This window comes from Trichosurus vulpecula, chromosome 8 (assembly GCF_011100635.1).
Source record: "Trichosurus vulpecula isolate mTriVul1 chromosome 8, mTriVul1.pri, whole genome shotgun sequence".
NCBI classification, from domain to species: Eukaryota; Metazoa; Chordata; class Mammalia; order Diprotodontia; family Phalangeridae; genus Trichosurus; species Trichosurus vulpecula.
In genome coordinates, this window is record NC_050580.1 from 446,713 (window position 1) to 468,928 (window position 22,216).

General features: G+C 48.8%; 1 protein-coding gene across 1 annotated transcript in view; it reads right to left on the minus strand.

Annotated features, from left to right (window-relative positions):
- KNDC1 (kinase non-catalytic C-lobe domain containing 1) overlaps nt 1–22,216 on the minus strand; it is a 100,688-nt gene that overhangs the window by 13,349 nt on the left and 65,123 nt on the right. Inside the window, exons 16-24 of the mRNA XM_036737117.1 lie at nt 21,698–21,798; nt 16,312–16,688; nt 10,051–10,144; nt 9,845–9,942; nt 8,845–9,065; nt 2,191–2,304; nt 1,610–1,757; nt 1,292–1,471; nt 820–1,026 (exon numbers count right to left, since the gene is read on the minus strand). Coding sequence (XP_036593012.1) covers nt 820–1,026; nt 1,292–1,471; nt 1,610–1,757; nt 2,191–2,304; nt 8,845–9,065; nt 9,845–9,942; nt 10,051–10,144; nt 16,312–16,688; nt 21,698–21,798 — 1,540 coding nt within the window. The remainder of the gene's footprint in view (nt 1–819; nt 1,027–1,291; nt 1,472–1,609; nt 1,758–2,190; nt 2,305–8,844; nt 9,066–9,844; nt 9,943–10,050; nt 10,145–16,311; nt 16,689–21,697; nt 21,799–22,216) is intronic.

Consider the following 22,216-nt stretch of genomic DNA (forward strand, 5'->3'; position numbering starts at 1 on the left):
GGGCTGGCCTCTGGGGAACTGGTGTCAGATTCAAAAGGGCAGCGTGCGCAGGGAGGCCAGGTACTGATGCCAGGATGGGGCTGGGAGATGAGATGTCAGGGCTAAGGAAGGCAGGGCAGGAGAAGGCCAGCCAGTGGACCCTGGCATCCCAGACATGGGTCACACCTCTCCCCCTGCATCACCCCCAGCAGTTTTTTAGCATACAGCTGCCCTATGCCTGGCATCAAGGACACTGTCAGTGTTCCCCACTGGGCAGGAATGCCCCATTCTCCATTTCAGATCAAAGAACCCTTCCCACTGGCTCACATTGGAGCCCTGAGCCTTCTGGCTTCCACCTTGGGGGCCCTCTAGTGGCTGAAGGGAAAAGAAGGAAGAAGGGAAAAGCATTAGGGAAGGGGAGACATGAGCTCAGAGGCTAGAACATAGTGGGGTCTTCCTTGTGAGGGACAGAAAGGTCATTTGTGGGAGCAATGACATTTATCCATACATGGGATTGTCCCCTCTTTAGGGCTAGGGGATTTTTTTAAAGGTCTTGACAAGTTCCTTGCCCCTAAAATGGGGCCATGATAAACACAGTAGTGGAAAACTCCTGGGGGGCTCGACCCATCACCCTTAGGAACTTGCTGGCATGGTTTCCATGCCCTTCTGGCACATGCACTGATTGTGCAGCTCTATGTGCATGGCCCCAGACTTGGGCTGGGCTGGGCCCCATCTTGGGGAGCTTGGGGTCTCCAGAGGGCACCAAGGTGGCAGCCCTGCCCACCTGAACCTTGGGCTCAGCTCCTCCTACTCCGTATATAACGGTGTAACTGCCTTTACCTGCTGCATCAGGGTCAGCTGGCTGAAGAGCTGGTGGGTGCTGTACTCTGTGAGAAAGTACGGCCCCTTCTCGCTGGTCTTGCCATAAGCACCACAGAATTCCTCCAAGAAGCAGGGCTTGGGTAGGGCAGAGGCAATGGTGTATGGCCTCTCTTTATGATGAGGCAGAATGAAGCCATTGCCTCTGGGAAGCTTCCAATTAAAACCCTGGAAAGAGAGAGAGAAAGAGAGGGAGAGGAAGAGGGAGAGGGAGAGAGAGGCACAAGGTATTCCCTGGCCCCCTCCGAGCACAGCCTCTGGGGCAGCATCCAGGGGACCCAAGCCAAGGGGTCCAAGGAAGCTAAGAGTCTGACTTCCTGTTGCTCTGCTCAGCCCATAGGAACTGCTCCTGCCCTCTCCCAAGTCCACTGGTCCACCTTGTCCACCCCAGCAGTGAGGGGAGGGGTGCGTTTCTTTGGAGACAGAACACTACCTTCCGAGAGAGGTTCTCCTCTGAGAGCTTTCTGCAGAGTGCGTTCAGAGACCGTGTGTCCTCATCGGCCTCTTTATCGTCCTCCAGGTCACCGAGGCGGGAAGGCCCCTCACACTTTCCATCTGTGGCCACTTCAAGAAAGGAGCGCAGGTGCTCCCCATAGCCATCCAGGGGAGCAACCTGGACAGAGCACGTGGAGTGGTCAGTGGGGTGGACAGTGGTGGCACCTTCTGGGATCTCCCCCGACCTGTGCCAGCCCTGCCCCTTCCTCAGGCCTGTGCCCACCCTGGTCATCTGCTGGCTCTTGTAATGAGTTACCTTGGAAGAGATAAACTCTTCGAGCTTTCCCAAGAGACTGGCATTCCGTGTAAAGTCGACAGTGTAGCAATCTTCAATCCAGGCCTGTAGGATGCAGAAACTGCGGTTATAGATTTTGGTGAAGGTAGATGTGGGGTCCTGGTTGGCTCTGAAAACAGAAAAAAGGAAGAGTTAGGGTGGGGTTACCTGTGGCCCAGGATTGCACCACATCATTTATCTCAGCTGTGGGGAACCCAAGAGATACACTAGCAGGGAGCCCCAAGTGCCCACATCAGAAGTACCCCTTCCCTAAATGCCTCCCCACTCCCTGGGGCCCCAGATCTGGGGTGGGGGACATGGAGAGGCAAGGTCAGAGGGTGGGAAGGTGAGAAGGAAGCAAACTGCCCATGCCCCAGTTCTGGCTCCGGCTGGAAATGGCATTTCAGATCTGGGCCAGAAGACAGAGACTGTCAACATGTGCTCTGGAGGCATGTCAGAGGTACAATCCCAAGAGGCTAAGATGTGGCTGGGGCACTGCAGGGCCCAATGGGCTGAGGGGGTCTTTCCCAGGCACAGCTTGGCTCAAGAGGCCTCAGATTTACCTGGATAAAGTGCTGTTGATCCTGTCCAGGAGGAACTGCAGAAAGTCTTCTGGGGTGCAGAAGTATCGGAAGGTGTAGAGGAACTGTTGGACATAACCTTCAAGAAAAGCATCGCTGCAAAAGGAAAGCAGAGGGGGTGGCCGTGAGGGGCCTGACTGAGCCTGCACCTTTCTCTGGGGAGGTGACGGCATGGCGCTAGAGGAGACGAGAAGTATGGGGGCGCAGATGGTGATTCACACACACAGACAGCCGGATACAGACACACACATGGACACGCAGATACAGACAGACACGCACAGACAGCCAGTGACAGACACACACAGACACGCAGATACAGACACACACACACAGAGACAGCCAGTGACAGACATACAAAGACACACAGATACAGACACATACACACAGACAGCCGGCTACAGACACACACATGGACACACAGATACAGACAGACAGACAGACAGCCAGCGACAGACACACACAGACACACAGATACAGACACACACAGACACACAGATACAGACACACACACACAGACACGTAGATACAGAAACACACACACACAGACACACAGATACAGACACACACACACAGACAGCCAGCAACAGACACACACAGACACACAGATACAGACACACACCCACCCACAGACAGCCAGTGACAGACATACACACACACACAGACAGCCAGCGACAGACACACACAGACACACAGATACAGACACACACACACAGACAGCCAGCGACAGACACACACATGGACACGCAGATACAGACATGCACAGACACACAGATATAGACACACACACACAGACAGCCAGTGACAGACACACACAGACACACAGATACAGACACACACACACACACAGAGACAGCCAGCAACAGACACACACACACACAGACAGCCAGGTACACACACACAGCCAGCCAGTGACAGACACACACAGACACGTAGATACAGAAACACACACACACAGACAGCCAGCGACAGATACATACACACATAGATACCCAGCGACAGACAAACACAGACACACAGATACAGACAGACACGCACAGACAGCCAGCGACAGACACACACATGGACACGCAGATACAGACATGCACAGACACACAGATATAGACACACACACACAGACAGCCAGTGACAGACACACACAGACACGAAGATACAGACAGACATGCACGGACAGCCAGCGACAGACACACACATACAGACACACACACACAGACAGCCAGTGACAGACACACACAGACACGCAGATATAGACACACACACACACAGATACAGACACACACACAGACAGCCAGCAACAGACACACACAGACAGCCAGATACAGACACACACACACAGACAGCCAGCAACAGACACACAGATACAGACACACACACACACACAGATAGCCAGATACAGATAGACACACAGAAACCCAGAGACAGACACACACAGACACCCAGATAAAGATACACACACACAGACACATAGTGATAGACACACACAGACACACAGATATAGACACACACACAGGCACCCAGATACAGACACACACACAGACACCCAGCGACAGACACACACAGATACAGACACACACATACAGACACCCAGATACAGATACACACAGATACCCAGATACAGACACACACAAAGATACCCAGCAACAGACACGCACAGACACCAGACACAGGCACACACAGACACCCAGTGACAGACACACAGATATAGACACACACACAGGCACCCAGATACAGACACCCACACACACACACACAGATACCCAGTGACAGACACAGACACCCAGATACAGATACACACATACAGACACCCACATACAGACACACAGACACCCAGATACAGATATACACACACACATACACACAGATACTGACACACACATACAGGCACCCAGATACAGACAGACACACAGACACCCAGTGACAGACACACACAGATATAGACAGACACACACAGACATACCCCCAGTGCTACCCAGCCTTCACACTGATTATCTTAATAAGTTTTGGTTTCTACTCTGGGCCATCCATCACCTTTGAGGATGCTGACTCAGTCATTCGGCTTGTTACCTGAACCTTTTAACTTTGGGTCACCTGCAAATCTGATACCAGACTTTACTTGAGCTTTCAAAACCAAACCACCACCAAACCACTATTAAAAAGAACAGGGACAAGCACAGATTCCAAAGTTCTGGCCATTCAGCCACTTTCAAATTCTCCCAACTGTATTACTACCAAGCCCCCACCTGTCCATCTTTTCCAAAAGAAGAGAATTATCCCTATACACTATCACCTCCGCTGAGTCTTCCCTGCTGCCAGGCAATCTTCTGCCCCTGCCTTCACTGGCTCACTCTCCCACTCACCACAGCAGCTCTTCTCAAGGCTTCCAACCCTCCTCAAAGCTCTTATGGCTTTCCCTCCCCAGACCCTCTCAGCTGAGAACCTGGTCCGAAAAAAGGAGACCATCGGTAGTGAGCTCCCTCTTCTCCCATCCTTTCCTACACGTCTTTTGCCATAAGTTTCTCCTTTGCTCCATCTCCCATGAAGAGGTGGCCCTTCTCTTTGCTGAGGCAGAACCCTCTACATGGACAAATGATCCCATTCCACCCCATCTGCTCCGGCAGATTGCCTCCTCTGTTTTCTCTGTCCTCACTTATCTGCAGCTTCCCCATCTCGTGGCTGCTTCCCTATGTGTCCCCATTCTCAACTCCCCACCCCCAACCCTATTAGTGATCATCCTATATCTCTTCTCCCCTTTGTAACTGAACTCCTGAAAGAAAACACTTTCTCTCTTTTCCCTCCTTAACCCTAACCCTATGGTCTGGCTTCTGACCTCATCACCCCTGCAACTGTTCTTTCCAAAATTACTGATGATCTCTCAATCACCAAATCCAATGGCATTTTCTCTCCTTGATCTCTCTGCAGCCTCGGACACTGCTGATCACTCTCTGTCCCTGGTTACTCTCTTCTCTCTAGGTTTTTCGTATACTGCTGTTCCTTTTTGTTTCTCTGTCTGTCTCTCTCCTTGTCTCTCTGTCCTCTCTCCTCTGTCTCGGTGTTCTCTTTCTCTGTCTCTGTCTCTCTCCTGTCTCCTTTTTTTCTCTCTCTCCCTCTCCTTTTCACACCCCACCCCCTTCCAGTTTTCCTCCTTCTCAGTGTTCTTTGCTGGATTTTCATCAAGGTCATGTCTGCTGACTCTGGGTGGCCCCGAAGGCTCTCTGCTGAGCCATTTTTTCTTTTCCCTCTGCTGTTTCATTTAGTGATTTCACCAGCCCCCATGGATTCAACTGTCACCAACATGCTGGTGATTCTCCAATCTACTCAGCATAATAGCCAGCATTTTATAGTGTCTTAAGGTTTGCAAAATGCTTTGACAAATACTATCTAGTTTGCCCTTGGAGGTAGGGGTTATTATTATGCCCTTTTTACAGATGAGGAAACTGAGGCAGAGAGCATTTTTTTAAATCCATGGTCATACAGTTGAATCAGGATTTGAATGGAGGTCTTCAAGTTGGAACTTGTTGTGATGCTGTGGAGGGGCACCTTGTTCCATATGACTGGGACCAGGTGTAGCCACTGAGGCACCTTCCAACTCTGAGTGTCTGTTTACCTGTATGTGTGGGTTGGCAGCCTCAGAACATACAAAGACTAAAGCCTGTTCCTTCACCATCTATACTGTGGAGACTACAAGCCAGAATAGGCTCACATAGCAGAAAGGGATATTTTGGCTGAAACGGTCAAGCCCTTGGGGTGCCCCTGGTGGCAGGTGCTGAATTCTGCCTCTGAAGTCTCCTTGGTTGGTTCCTCATCCAGGTCTCAGCCCCCACCCATGGGTGTCCTCTGAGACTCTGTCCTGGGCCTTCTCCTTTTCTCTCCTGTAATATCGATTAAGTTGGGTGTCTTTGATTGAGTCTTACTAGGTGCTAAACCCCAGGCCCAAACCCCTATCTACTAGGTGCTAAGCCAATGTGGGCGTGAAGACCTCAAGGTGCTAAGGGAGTTGCTAAGACCAGAGCCAACAGTAGGAGCCTAAGTTCTGGTCACTCAGATGACATTTGATGACGACTAAAGAGTGTATAAAAAGAGAGAACACAAAAACAAAACAAAAAAAAAAAACAAACAAAAATGGGGCAGCTAGGTGGCGCAGTGAGTAGAGTACCAGCCCTGGAGTCAGGAGGACCTGAGTTCAAATGCGGCCTCAGACACTTGACATGTGTGCTAGCTGTGTGACCTTGGGCAAGTCGCTTAACCCCAATTGCCCTGCCAAAAACAAAACAAAACAAAAAAAAAAACAAACAAAAAGAGAGAACAGAGATATTTGCTTGGGGCTTTCGCTCTTGGCAGAGTGCTGATGTGGAAACTCTGGGCAGCTGTAGTTAAGAGACCTCCAGCTTGTAAATCTGGCTGTTAAACTCTGGTAACTATGTATATTGTGATTTGGTTAGACAGAAATGTTGATGTGTTTATATTGTCTCTGTAATTTCTGTTCGTATTTGCTCTGAAGTTCAGGGTGCTGGCTTTTTCCCCTGAACTAAGTGAATGATATATGCATATGGTGGATTAAAATAAGACTGTTAACCCCTTAATGTTGCTTTCCTTAGTAAAGCAGATCAAAGAACCTGTGTTGGCAGCTTTCTGTGTGCTGGTTGTTGGTGGGTTTTATACCCCTATAGCAGCTGCTAGCCTACTTGTTACAACATCTCCCCAGACCCTTTCTCTTGGGGATCTCAGGAGCTCACATGGGTTCCCTCATCATTTCCATGATGGCCCCAGCTACAGCATCTCATTGATCGAACTCCTGAGCATCTATTTCCTCTCTATGCCTATATATATATATATATATATATATATATATATATGTATATGTATATATGTATATGTATATATATATGTATATATGTGTATATATATATATATATATATATGCCTTCCCCCCAAAATAGAAACTCCCTGGGGGCAGCAACTGTTTCATTCCTGTCGCTGTATCTCCAATGCCTCGCTGATTAATTGGTTGATCTATGAAGATGACTATGAAGAAATCCCCACTTCTAGTTCTCATCTTTCTACAGAAGCCAACTTTCCTGCCTCCACCCCTGCAATGTCATACTGGCCCCTTTCCCTCACTTCTTGATTTCTGCCCAGCAGCTCACCTACCATCTGCCCCTACCATCTGCCATGTGCCACCTGCCACCCACCATTCACCTGCACCCACCATCTACCATCTGCCACCCATTATCTCCCATCTGCCATCTGGCATCCACTGTCTGCCATCTGCCCACACCACTCACCAACTGCCACCCACCATCTGCCAATGGCCACCTCCCATCTGCCATCCACCATCTACCATCTGCCCTCACCATTCACCACTTGCTATCTGCCATGTTTCCTGTCACCTGCTTGCAACCTTCAATCGCATCTTTCGTCATAGCTTGTCTTCAATCATTTGCTGAATGCCCTTCAGTTTGTCTTCACATCTCTTGTATCCGAGCCCTTCCCTCCACACCCTAGTTTAGGCCTTTACCTTGAACCTGGACTACTTTTAAACATTTTAAATTGTTATTCTGAACTTAGCAAACATGAATAAAAAATGAACACTTCCAAATACAAACAGAAAAAGAGGATAGCATATAAAACCATAAATCTCTACTACATTTAGCTGCGCTCCCTCCCTTAAAAACAAAGTAACTTAGTAAATGACGTGTAAGTTTCAAGGCTGTCCTGCTCTTGTCTCTCTGACCCGAGGTTCTCTGGTGCCTCCTAAGTGGTCTCACTGATTCTCATCTCTCTTCTCTCCAATATGTCTTCCCAACGGAGATGGGGCTTATGACACCTGGGGCTCCTCAGCACTGCAAGGCTCTAGCCTGCCCTGCCAAGCTCCCCTCTTCCCTGCATCTCACAGATGCCATTCCATGCTCCCTCCCCCAATTCTGAGCTTCCTTCTAAGCACAGTCTGGGCACCCACCAAATTACCGATTATTTGGGGTTCACTTTTTATGTATCTTTCTTATTTTAGGATCCAGCCTCTGGAGCTGGAAAGGACCTCAGAGGGCATTTAGTCCGAAGCCTCCATTTTGCAGATGAGGAAACAGGACAATGTAAACCCCTGGTAGGGGAAGGGGCAGAGCTGTTTCTCTTTGGTCTGTGTTTCCCTAGAACCTAGCTCATGTAGCCAGCATCCAGTAAACAGCTTTTCTGGTGGGTCACCAACTGGGCAAAGGAATTCCCTCTTTCTGCCCTGCTTTATGATCAAAAGACATTTCACACGCATGCCCACATGGGGCTCTCCCAGCATTGACTCCATCTTACAGATGTGGAAACTGAAGCTGACGGTGGCATAGTGACTTGATGGGATGTGTGAGACCTGGATGGGTATTCTATCTCCAAGTCTAGTGACCTCATCACTGGATTAAAAACTCCCCAGACTAGGAAGTAGGGGCCCTTCCATCATAAAGGGCAGCCATGGTGTGTCCTTGAGAAAAAGGGTAGCCTAGGCCCAGCCCTGCTGCCTCTTCCGGGCCACTCCTACTGAAGCAGCCTTTCCCAGCTCAGACCCTGACAGACGCAGGGAAGGATCAGATGCTTTCTGGCTGTGTGATGTTGGGCAGCCTCCCACCCTCTCTGAGCCTCAGCTCGGGCCCAAGGTACCTGGAGTAGAGATAGGCCATGAGCCCGAGCGGGGTCCCAGCCTGGAGGATCCTCGACCTCCTTTGCTTGTTGTTCCCCTGGTGCTTATTCACATTGTAGAAGATGAGCGAGGATGATTCATCCAGGGGGCTGAAGTCCAGAGTGTCGCACCCTGCAGCCGAGATGTTCACGATGACTGGCAGTGCCCATGGCTGCAGGCCCCACTGTTCTGCATAAGCCACCTGCGAGAAGCCAAGCTGTGCTTATGGGAGTCGAGACCACCCAGCCTCTGGTGTGAGTGGGCGTGGGCTCCAGCACTGTGAGGAGGGGTGGTGCTAGGACTGGGCAGCCACTGCCTGGCCAGGGTCAGCTCTAGAGAATATTTCTGCCCCGTGGGACCAAGCTACAAGTGAGAGCTGCCAAGCACATAGGCACATGCAGAATGGGCGCGGAGAGGAGGGGGTTGGGGGAAAGAGGAAGGAGGAGGAGGGAGAGGGAGAAAGAAATGAGGGGGAGGGGGAGGGGAAAGGGGTAGGAGAGGGGAAGGGAAGGGGAAGGAAGAGAGGGAGAAGAAGGGGGAGGAGGAGAGGGAGGGGAAGGAAGATAGGGAGGGGAAGGGAGAGGAGGAGAGGGAGGGGAAGGGGGAGGAAGAGAGGGAAAGGAAGGGAGAGGAGGAGAGGAGGGGAAGGGAGAGGAGGAGAGGGAGGGGAAGGGGGAGGAAGAGAGGGAAAGGAAGGGAGAGGAGGAGAGGAGGGGAAGAGAGATAGGGAGGGAAAGGGAGAGGAGGAGAGGGAGGGGAAGGGGGAGGAAGAGAGGGAGGGGAAGAAAGATAGGGAGGGGAAGGGAGAGGAGGAGAGGGAGGGGAAGGGGGAGGAAGAGAGGGAGGGTAAGGGGGAGGAGGAGAGAGAGGGGAAGGGGAAGAGGAAGAAGAAGGGAAAGGAGAGGAGGAAGAGGAGAGGGAGGAAGAGGGGGAGAGAGAAAGGAAGGGGAGGAGGAGGAAAAAGAACCAAAGCTGACATACCTGCAGGTACTTCTTGACCAGTTCAAGGAACTGCACCTTGGCCTTTGTCTCTTCCAGCTGTCCTTTCAGTTTTGACAACATGGTTTTAACCTCGGAACCTTAAGGTGTAAAGTCCATTTCAGCAGAGACAGCTCAGGCTCCAAGGGTCTATTTAAATGCCTGCCTCCCACCAACCCCACTGGCTCCTCTTGCCCATGGCCCGCTACCTCGGCTTCTCTTCTCCTTCTGTAGCAGCTTCTGGCGGAACTTCAGGGTCTTCCGGTAGTTTCGTTTCTCCATCATCAGCTGCTGCTCCAGCTCCTGAGAAGATGTTAAGGTCATGGCTCTTGAGGGACTCTCGTTCCCTGAAGCTAAAACCCTTCTCTTAGTGGTCAATATCAACCCTATCCAGGAAGGGCACCAGCCCACAAAAGCAGGGACTGGCCGTCTGACTACCTGGGGCTTCATGTGTGCACAGGAGAGAGGAGCTGAGGGCCACAGGGGCCACACACAAATACAAACCTCAATTAGTTTGTGGGTGTGAGGGCCATTTTAGAGACAGAAACTTAAAAAGACTCAGCTCAGTCACTTTGGACCTGAATCATGCCATCTATTAATACAACAACAAAATAACATTTCAGTTCCATATTTTCTCCAGTCAAAAGAGAAAGATGTGTGTGAGGGAAAAAGGATGAAATGGGAGGGGGGCCCTCAAGGATATGGGGGGGGGGGAACGTCCCACCAGGGCCAGCTGAGGAAGATATTGGGAGGGCACCAGAATGTGTCAGATGTGTCCTGGCAGGGCAGAAGGCAGTGGAGTGGTTGGCCTTCTCCCCAACCTTGGACACTGAGCAGCCTTAGATCACGCTAGCTTCTGCTATGATACTGCCTCACCCTGGGCTAATGGTCAGCTAAAATGGCTGATCTCTGGTCCCTCCCTATGAGTGTGTGTGTTTGTCTTCTCTGAACTTGAGACTTAGGGCTGGGAAGGACCTTAGAGGGAACCTAGCCCAACCTATTCATTTTATAGATGAAGAAATGCATACCCAGAGGGGTGACATGACCTTGCCAAGCCAAGGGGCCCAGCCAAGATTTGAATTTAGGGCTTTTGACTCCAGAACCAATTCTGAGCTCCTTGTGCTGATGCTTCTTTCTTGTCTGCAATTCAGCTTTGCTACCAATGGATGTGATAATGAGCTCCCTGGGGCAGGGACCTTCGTTCTTGGTGGTCATTCTCCCAGGTACACTGGATCTAACTAAGGAGAGCTTAGAACATTGCATGTGGATCTCCCCCTTTGCCACTCTTCCGTATTATTTCCTAAAGGTCTTTCCAGATTTCTTTGTCTTTCTCACGGCTGTGCACCCAATACACACCAGAGGGTCCTGCTCCATGAAGGTGCCCAATGGATGTAGCTCTTCCTCAATATGAGAAGGCACTCTGTAGAGGGGGCCATGTGCCCTAGAACTAGGCTGTCTTTTTGTTCTGGACATATTCCCATTAGGACATATCCCCGGCAAAGAAATTCTTGTCAGGGGGAATGATAAAGAATGGACAAAGGAGCCTCATGGGGACTCCCAATGCATGAGGCTACTTTGGGGGTTGGGATAAATCAAAATATAAACAGCTCTTAAATAAGCAGAGATGCTTGTGATGATGCTCTTTAATGTTAAGTTTCCAATAAAACATTTAACTAAAAATAAAACACTGAGTAGCACATCATGAATACAAAGAATTCTAAGAATCGTAGACAGACTTAAATGATGAACTGTTGTCACCTGAAGTCAACAGAGCTTGGACACTGTGATCTGTAGTGATGTGAATGGGAAAATGGAAGGAAAAACAGAAGCTCAACAGTGTCTAAATGTAATGACCAAGTTTGACTCCAGAGAAGAGATGAGAAAGTTGACTTCCCTCGTTCATGCAGAAGTGAGGGATTCTGGAAGAGAGTATGGCACTTTCTGTCCAACAAGGTTGAAGTGGGGGCTAATTGGGCTCATTTCCTCTTTCGTTTTTAACCATAGCTACAAGGGATGGCTCATTGGGTAGAGGATACATACTGAAATAAAATGAATATGGCACCCAACTAAAGGCTTCCATCAAGATGATAAAGTTTTTTTTTAAGCTCGTAACCTGAAAATTTAGCCAATGACAGATTATATAGACTGGACAGGGAGCCCAAACTCTCCATGAAATGGTCCTGGTCAAATGGCTGAGGGGACCTGAGTTAGCACACATGGAAACCTACCTGGTTACAGTCGTACTCCTCGAGGGAAGACTGCTCCACCAGGCAGTGTTTGCAGAAAATGGATATTGAGAAATTACTGTCATTACCTCCCTTACCATAAATGCCATAGCCATCTTTCCCCCCTTTTACATAAACAGGGATTTCAGCTAAGACACCAGCTGGCCATTTGGGTTGGAAGCAGGGTTAATTCGAAGGTATTTTAACATTAATCTTTTTCTCAAGTGGGTGTTAGCTTTCACACTGGAAGGAATAAGGGCATTGACACTCAGAGTCCAGAGCAGGGCTGCTTTGTGGCAGTATACAAAAGAACACAAAAAAATGTCTGGAAAGATGGGCTTGAACCAGATTGTGAAAGGGCATTAGGTGTTGGAGAGAAGTCTACTTTTTCTCCTAGAGGTTTTAGGGAGACCCTGAGGTGTCTTGAGCTGTGGCAGAATTGGTGGGCAGAGCTGTCCCAGTCAGCAGTGACCACCCTAGCCCAATAGATTCTCACTTCAATGCACCAAAGGAAGCAGAAGCCAAGAATCACCCCAGAGTGGGGCTATATGATCTCCACAGAACTAGAGGGCTAGTGGGAGCCACTAGTGAAACCTAAGGAGGCAGCAAGGAGCCAACACAGATGATCACGGCAGGGCTAAAAGAAGGAGATGTTCTCTTCCTGAGAATCCTGCCAGGCTGTACTAGGGACCATGACAGCCATGAGAACCCATAGGGAGTATGGGTCAGGGCCCTGACAAGTCACCTTTGGCCCTCTGACAACCCATGGAATGTGCCAGGTGAAAAACACCCTGGAAACTCACATCCTCCTCACCCATTGTCCAAATGGGACAAGCTCACCTGATGTCACCCTCCTGCCATCCACAGCCCCTTGGCACCCTGAAGGATAAGGGCAGAATTGCAACTGGACCTGGCATGTGAATGGTGTAGGGACCCCCGATGGAGGACTCCCTCTTCCCAAGCACCTCTTGTCTTGGAGAGGAGAAAGCAGTGCCCTGGGGGGCAAGTGTCAGAGGTGGGGGATGCCAGATGACCAAGAGGCAGCAAGGCTTTGCCTTGCCTCTCACCCATCATCTACTTTCCTGGCTGGGTTCAGGTGAGGAGGCAAGGACTGAATTGGCCTGAGTGGGGAAAGAAGCCTCCAGCCCTGATATCCCCATGGAGGTCATGAGCCTGCTTCTCCCTCTGACCCTCTTCTTGTTTTGTCCGTTCTTCCTGATTTTAGGTGAAGGAGTACTGGGGATGGCCACAACCTTATGAGTTCGGACTTAAGGCTAGAACAGCAAGCATCACAAGATTGGGAGCTGGAGCCAAAACTGGTTGGCAGGAGGCCTAGTGTAGGTGAGGCTCTGAAGAATGACCTGTGTAACCCAGCCCAGCAAGAGCAGGGGCATAGATTCTTCAACCTATGGAAGTGAACTCTATGAGTTGCCCATTCTCTCCCAAGGAATGAGGCAATAGATGGGACAATGGGGACCTCTCCCCAGACATGCTTCCTCTGGAAGTCTTATTCTTGCTAATCTTCCTAGTAAATATCCCTTTGCTGATTGGTTAACATTGGAGAGAGCACACTGAAAAGTGGGCTTGAACCACTGACATCCTGCCCTGGTGACCCCCGGGGGTGCCTCTGGGATCCTCAGAGGAGCTGTAACCTTGTTTTAGAGGCTTGGCTCATTAGTGAGGTAAAGATCCTCAGAGCTTGTGTGGCTTCATTTGGATTCATAGCCATGATCACTGGACAGCTCCCATCTCAGGCTCACCACTCAGTGCATAACCCTCAGAAAATTTTTTTGGGGGATTTTGACAATCTCTGTGGAACCAGCTGGTGAGGAACCCCTATCTCTAGGGTGTAGAAGGAAATAAGTCTTCAGAGGACCTCAGAAATCCTGACCTGAGGCTTGAAATGGCACCATTTTGTCTTTATAAGGTGATGTGACTGGTTAACCTGCACATGATACCTAAGGACTCAGGTTAGCCACTCTTGGCAATGTAAAGGAGGAACAAGTGGAATGAGGAGAATGGTCGCGACTGGTCTTAGCACAGGCCTAGCATACAGTAAATGTTTAAGAAATGTTCTATTTATCCATCCATCCACCCACCCACTCATCCATCCACCTACCCACTCACCCATCCATCTACCCACCCACCCACTCACCCATCCATCCACCCACCCACCCACCTACCCACTGATTCACCCATCCATCCACCGTCCATCCATCTACCCACCCATTCACCCATCCATCCATCCATCCACCCACTCACTCACCCATCCATCCACCCACCCACCCACCTACCCACCCATTCACCTATCCATCCATCCATCCACCCACTCACTCACCCATCCATCCATCCATCTACCCACTTATTCATCCATCTACCCACCCATCCATCCATCCATCCATCCATCCATCCATCCACTCACACACCCATCCATCCATCTACCCACCCACCCATTCACCTATCCATCCACTCATCTATCCATCTACCATCCATCCACCATCCACCCATCCATCCATCCACCTACCCATCCATCCATCCATCTTTAAGTAGGAAGAGGATGCCACTGAAGGGACAAAAAAAAAAAAGCAGAGTGGGAGGAGAGATGCCCACTTAATATTCTGCCTTGGGGCTCAATCCTACCTGACCTGGCCATAACTGACTCATTTCTGAGCTTGCTCAGAGCTTTGCACATGGTAGGTGGTCTCCATAAGTGGTCACTGAATGGAATTAATGTGCTGCCACACCTCCTCCATTCTGTTATAGAAAGGACACTTCTCTGGCTGAGCTGCTACGTAAGAACCATGGATGAGATCATGACTGGGACCCCTACCCCCAATTCTCTGCCCACACCAGAATTTCTCAAGGCCACACTAAACAGAGCAGAGCCCTGGGACATCATGGATGTTTATTTTTTACATTAACAGCAGATTGGGGCCCAATTTATTCCAGGAGGAGATGTAGAAAGTTCAAAGTGAGCTCTTTGTTACTCATGATTGTCTGCCCCCCAAGAAGGAGAAAAGGCCTTTATAAGCAATGCAAAATCTGGAAAGCAATGCCTGTCTACACTTTCATTCCTATAGTACCCAAGGTAAAGAACTCTTCTGGAAAGCCTAACATTGTCCTGCAGAGACAACTCACTTCCCCCAAACATTAAGGAGAGGGGCTCTGTGTAAGCAGGAGCAGCCAGAGCCTAGGGGTGCCAGGGCAGGCCTTTTCCAGCTCACATATCAGTCAAATTCATCAAGCTAATCACTCTCATTAAGCTTTCTCTCTTCAGTGCAGCATTCTGAAGACTCCCAGGAAGAGATTCCCCACTGGTTCAATCGAGGCCTCTCTGCTCAACACTTTCCAACCAGAAATGCACCTGATGCCACTCATGGCTGCTACTTCTGCAAGATGCCCACTGGCAAATGGACAGCCATGCATTTGTATAACTTCCAGAGGAGAGTGTGTCTAGCCTTGGCCTGGTCATTCCAGAGAGGATGTTAGGACTGGCCACAGACTTCGATCCTCCTCTGGGTCTATTCTCCTTACACCTGGAGAACCTAAAATGTGGGCAGAATTCAAGGTGGAGGCACCTGGCTCTGGAGCCACACTCTGGGGAAACCAGAAGCAAGCAGACCACCCACACAGGTCACTGTATTCCCAGAAAACCGGAAGGACAAAGATAAAGGAAAAAATGACTGTCAGGAACTCAGTGAAAGGATATGCCTTAAAGTGCAAGAAGCCATTTGGCTCTTGGGACCCTTGGACAAGGCTCAAACCCTGTCATGGGCTTTGCAGTCTCCTGGGTGCAGCCTTACAGGATGCTTGACATCATTGGGGGCCCCCATAGTGTGCTCCAGGAATGGGGTGTTGTAGTGGACCTGGAACTTGCTGGCTGGTAGAGAGTTTGGCCTTGGGCCTTTCTGGGCTTGCCAAAGCCCCAGTGTCCCCCAGCTTGGTCTCAAGATATGTTCTCGTTCTTGGGACCAAAGCACCCCTACCATCAGACTCCAGCCTCAGGTCCAGGGACCCCTGAGCTCCCTCGAGAATCCAGACTTGGATGGCACATCTTCCTTACCATGAGGACCATGACCAGGATGATGGACCAGTTTTCTCCTATTTGGTCTTTAACCACCCCCAGAGTGAACGTGAGTGTGGACAAAAGCCGCCAGATTGTTGGTGTGAACGCTGGTGTTTGAGGTGCCAGCCCAGGGCGAGGAGATGGGGTCAGGACTCCCAGGGATGGTTTTAAGGACTTACCAGGCTCGGGGCATCTACATTTTGTGAGTTGTTATCTTTCTGCCTCCCCAGCTTTTTCACATAAGTGTAAACATCTGGACCAAAGCAGTCGGCTTCATAGAAGGCGCTGCACCAGCCAGGGCTACAGCTGCGGAGTTCAGCTGGGCAGGGAGAGGGGGTGATGTTCTTGACTCCGTAGGTTGTGCCTTCCCCTCCTGGGCTGTCCTGAAGGCAGCTGCCCTCTGTGGAGTGCTCCTGGTTCTCATTGCTGGTCATCTTCTGCGGCCTGAATCCCACCTCAAAGTTACTTTGGGACAGCTCATTTGCATCCATTTCAGAGAGCGAGGCTGGGGAAGGCGGTGCCCCAGGGGTGCGGGAGGCCCTTGGCCTCAGTTTTCCTTGGAAAGAAGAATGAGACAAAGAACCAGTCCCACCCCAATTTTCTTATTCAGACAGAAATGTGAACAGGAAAGAGTTAGCCACAAAGGATGATTGTTATGACAGTCAGGACCACATGCCTGCTGCCAGTGAGAGTGTACAGAGGGCCCTCCCCAATGGGTCAGTCAGTGGTCCTGACATCAGGTGGTCTTCTTTTGATCTAGCCCCAAACTACCTTGGATAGCTCGACAAAAAGGAGACTTCTATATATCCTGCTTGTAGAAGTGAAAACGATGGACTGGGGCTTCCCTCATGCCATACTTCACATCTGGAAAATGGGTCCCTTAAACTAATGATCACAATGGCCTCCAGGGACATCCTGTCTTCACCCCACTCCTTTCAACACACAAACTCCTCCCACCTCACAAAGAAATTTCTTCCTTCCAGCATGTGGGACTGGAAATATCCATGGCACTAGGCCCAGAGGACTAGGGTTCCAATCTTACATCTAATGCTTACTTCCTGGGTGACTTGGGCAAGTCACTTAACTTCAGTGGACCTCAATTTCCTCATCTGTAAAATGAGGGGGAGGGTGGCCTAGATAGCTTTAGATCACATTTTTAAAGAAAATTCAATTTTATTTTCAGGTCCAAATTCTCTCTCTTTCATTGCCTTTCTTTCCCTCCCTCCCTCCCTCCACTGAGAAAGCAAGAAAAATAAGACCCAATACAAACATGTCAAGCTAAATAAATTCTCTCCCTAGCCACATCCAAAGAAGTAGGCCTCAGTCTGCACACTAAGTGGACCAGCTCTTTCTCTGGAGGCAGGCAGTGCGGCCCATCAGGAATCCTCTGGAATTGTGCTTGGTTCCTAAGTCCTTCAAAGTTTGCTTTTACAATGTTGCTCTTATTGTACAAATTGTTCTCCTGGTTCTGTTCACTTCACTTTGCATCAGTTCATACAAGTCTTCCCAGATTACTCTGAAATCATCCCTTTTATCATTTCCTACAGCACAATGATATTCTATCACATTCATGTATCATATCTTGTTCAGATATTCCTGAATTGTTGGGCAATCCCTCAGTTTCTCATTGTTTGCCACTACAAAAAAGGCTATGCCACCACAAAAAATATTTCTGGCCCAAAATATTCTGGATCCTGATCTCCCTGGGGTTTAGGCCTACTAGTGTTATCACTGATTCATAGGGTATGCACAAAGGATTGGTAATACCTTTTGGGGCATAGTCCAAATGGCTTTCCAGAATGGTTGGACCAGTTCATGGCTCCACCAATAACACATGAGCATACCTGTTTTTTCATAGCCCTGCCAAATGTTTGTCATTTTCCCTTTTGGTCATCTTTGCTAATCTGATAAATATAAGGTAATACCACATTTTTTCACATGTCTATTAATAGCATGGATTTCTGCTTCTGAAAACTACCTATTTTATGTCCTTTGAGGATTTATCAATTGGGGAATCACACTTATTCTTTTAAATTTGAATCAGTTCCCTGCAATCAGTCAGGGTGTTTTTTTTTACCTGCGGGTCCAAAAAGCTTGGTTTTTTTCTTCTTCAACATTTTAATAACTGTATTTCTTTCATTTCGTTAATAGCTGGCTTCTTTATAATCCTCTGAATTTTATTTTATGCATTTAAAAACATAATTCTGAGAAGGGGTTTCTGGGTTGCCCCAGACTGCCCAGCAGAGGGTCCCATGATATATCAAGATTGCTGGGAAGCCCTGCTGTGAACCAAGGAGGCTAACAAGTCCAACCATACTCTCTCAGCTTGACCCAGGTAGTTTTATGACTTCTTTGTTCACTGAACACGCCGTTGACTTTGCAGTCAAGCCCGTGCTTGAATAACCTCAGGTAAACCGGTTTTATGCTGTCTCAATGGGAAAGCGGCCCAGTACAACTCCAGGGGCTGTCAGGGAGCTAGCAGAAATCTCGAAGAACCTCAGCAACAGAATCAGGGGGACTTTCTGATTACACTTTAAATGCAAACTCAGCATTCACACTCTATACGAGTTCACGTGAATAACAGTGTACATGGTTGACCAGGAGGACTTGGTTCCCTTGATGAGATGTGAAAATTCACATCATCTTATTTTGTGAATAGATATGAGGCCTTCTCTTAAGGTTTTGGTCGCATCTTCCTTTGGGAGCTATGGATATGTGCCTCAGCAACAAGACTGAGGATGTCTCCTGGGGCTTGGGAACACATTCAAACCTCACTGGTGAGGGCATCACTCCTCAGAAATCTCAAGGTCATTTCTTTTTCAAGGAGGGTCTAAGCCCTTAGGGTAACACTATGGCGGCCTGTACAGGCCCCTCATGTGAGGATGGAAGCCACCAGAAACTGGATTAGCTAGCTATAGGTCATGGAGCCTTTAGATTGTTATGTATTTCCTAGATGGTGAAATTAAAGCTGTCTGGTGTCACCTTCTGGGCTTGAACAGGGTTAGAAATGGACATGGGTAGGTCTATAACACCCAAAGTATTTCCTACTTTGGTGGAGGAAGTGTATTTTCTTCCCTCTCCCTCCTTCCATCCTTCTCTCCCCTTTCCCTCCCTCCCTCCCTTGTCTGTTTTATTTGGACATTTTTTCTTGTTTCAGCTTTAGGTCAGAACCTTGCAAACACTAAGGTAGGCACAGGCTTTAGGGTACCTTGTACAATGGTGTGTTGGGAATGAGTATAAGCACCAGAGCCATTAAGCTTTGGGAAGCCCCCTCACAAGAGCCTGATAATTTAGGGAGTGTCTAAAAACTGTGAGGGGAATATCATGGATGACAGTTATGGCTCCTGGGGCAATGAGAGGTATTTGAGAGAGGGGGCAACTGCTTCATTGAGGGAGTTTCCTGAGGCTGTGGAGCCCTCCTCTAAGTCCCCAAGAAATATCCAGATTGGGGAAGCATGTACCCAGGTGACCTCCAGTAAGCTTTGTAGGGAGCACAAACATTTCACTATGGAGGAGCACAGAAAGGTTTGATCAGGAGAGTCGGTAAAACATTCCCATAAATCACACTGCCCAGCTATAGCTGGGGCCACTGTTTAGCGTCTCCCTATGGAGTGTGGGGATGCGCCCTTTAACATTTTGTTGAGAGCACTGAGAGCATCTCCTGGACCTGGGTCCTTGAAGACTCATTCTTAGGCCCAGGCTATGGTGGATAGGAACCATCCTTTTTGTACCAGATTCATACAAGGAGTAGGGTGTCAAGGCCAGCCATAGAGAAGGTTAAGTAGAGAGAGAAAATGGTGGCAGAGCTAAGCTCAGTTCTCATAGGGAGAAGCCTGGGCATTTTGAATGCTACATGCCCTCGGAGCTGCTAATGGCAGCCTTGGAGATGCGTGGTAGAATCAGGCCATTCCTGCATATGGCCTAAGACCTGGCAGTCTTGGGTACTAGGGTGTGGAGTCTCTCGACGAAATGGCCCCAGGAGAGGATGAAGCCACGAGACATAGCCTCTTGGAGAGAGGAGGGAACATTTCCCAAACAATTCTGAGTTTCTGAAAATTTGGGGCAATGTGTGGAAATGACCAGTATCTTTGAAAGGAGCTTGAGCATATAGTCCTAAATCTGGGGGAGCAGCAGGGACTGAGGCATGACACATTCATTAGCTGGAAGAATTTTGCCCTTTGCCAATACTGTGAGTTACTGGAATGGGGCAAGTCCAAAGGGAAAGTGGCTATTTCTCTAGCATCTCCAAGAAGGCTTCTCTACTGGGGATGGAAGGAGACTGACCAGAAGGGGAGGGCAGGCTACACAAACTCACATTTATATATTTTCCCTCTCTCTCTCTCTCTCTCTCTCTTTGAGAAATGATTATTTCTCTTTTATGTTAAAACAAATATTAAATTAAGACTAAGGTTTTTCCCCTTTTCTACTTCCTCCTTCAGAAACCAGTCCTTATAGGTTATTCAGGCAGCCTTTGAAGTGTAGGGCTGATAATAAGAGGGAAAACTCAGATCTATTGAAAAGGTAAAGAAATTTTAGTTTAGGTGAATTGTGTTTTACTCAGACAAGTCTGGGAAAAAGTGGATTCTTCCTTTTGTCTAGATTGCCCCAGGTGGGGTGATATGGGCATGGATAAGTCTCTTTCATGAAAAACTGAGTGATCAGAGTCACATCTCCTAGACCCTCATTAGAATAAGCCTACCTCATTATAATATTCGTTTCATTACTTGTTAAGAGTTGATTGGTACACTCAGGAACATGCACTCTTCCAAGGGCACATAAGCAATGAGTGGATTCCATGAGGGGTCTTTGGCATTCGAGAGTGCCACTCACTCTTTTATTAATTGTTTCTAGTATGATTAATAAAATGATTAATTACCCAGAATCTATGTCTCTCAAACTTTTTATGCTATAGATCCATCCATCTACTATCTATCTATCTACTGATCTATCTGTTCATCTACTGAGCTATCTATCTAACCACCCACCCACCCATCCACCCATCTATTTTTCTATCCATCCATCCATCCATCCATCCATCCATCCATCCATCCATCCATCATCAATCCATCCACCATCCATCCAACCATCCAACCATCCATCCATCCATCCATCATCAATTTATCCACCATCCATCCAACCATCCAACCATCCAACCATCCATCCAACCATCCATCCATCCATCTATTGATCTATCATCTCTCTGTTGATCTATCTACTCATTCATCTATCTGTCTATCTGTATGTCACTCTTTAGTGCCTTGCTGGTGATCTTTCATGCTCTCAATGACACTTGAGGTCACACCAAGCCATGGGAGGCAGGTGTCACCCCCTGGATCCCTGGCTTTGGGTCTAGCCTTCTCCTAATGCACCACTGTCCCTCTTGACACAGGACACTTCCTCATGTGACCTAAATAATTTGTTTGCTGACTGATCATTGATTGGCTTAAGAATGAGCCCAGTGATAAATTGTTGTTTCAGCAAGAAGGGTGGGGTACCTCAATGGAGACAAGAAAAGCCCCTGACAAGGGAAAGGCTCCCTGCCCATTTCTGGGTGGAGTGTCTTACCTGCTTCAAACTTTGTTTGTCTTCCACCTGCTGGCCCACTGACTGGCTTCTGTCTGCCATAGCCTTGACTCCCCCATTCAGAGTCATCCATTTCCAATATGCTGAAAATCAGAACCTCTATTTTAACATTTCAAAGGGCTCTGGGCCAAAGCCCATGGTTTCCTTCTGTCATCCAACATCACCCTGTTCATGCCTGCATTGGGGAAAGCCCCCTTGACTGGACTTCTAGGGGTGACCCCACTACACAAATGACCTGGCAGAGAAGAAGTTGGGACCATGGGTCCCCACAGCCTAGGATAGAGTCATGAACAGAGCAGGGGCTAAACAGGACTGCTCAGACTACGGGGGGTAGCCATGGACAAAAGTCAGATGTGAACTCAGGTACTCCTGACTTCAGGCCTAGGGTTGTGTCCACTGTGTCCTCTAGCTGCCTAGGTGAAGGACTAAATTTGTTCTGTTTGGCCCCAGAAGGCAGAGTCAGGAGCAATGAGAGTATGGTGGTTGGGTGGGGACATTGGC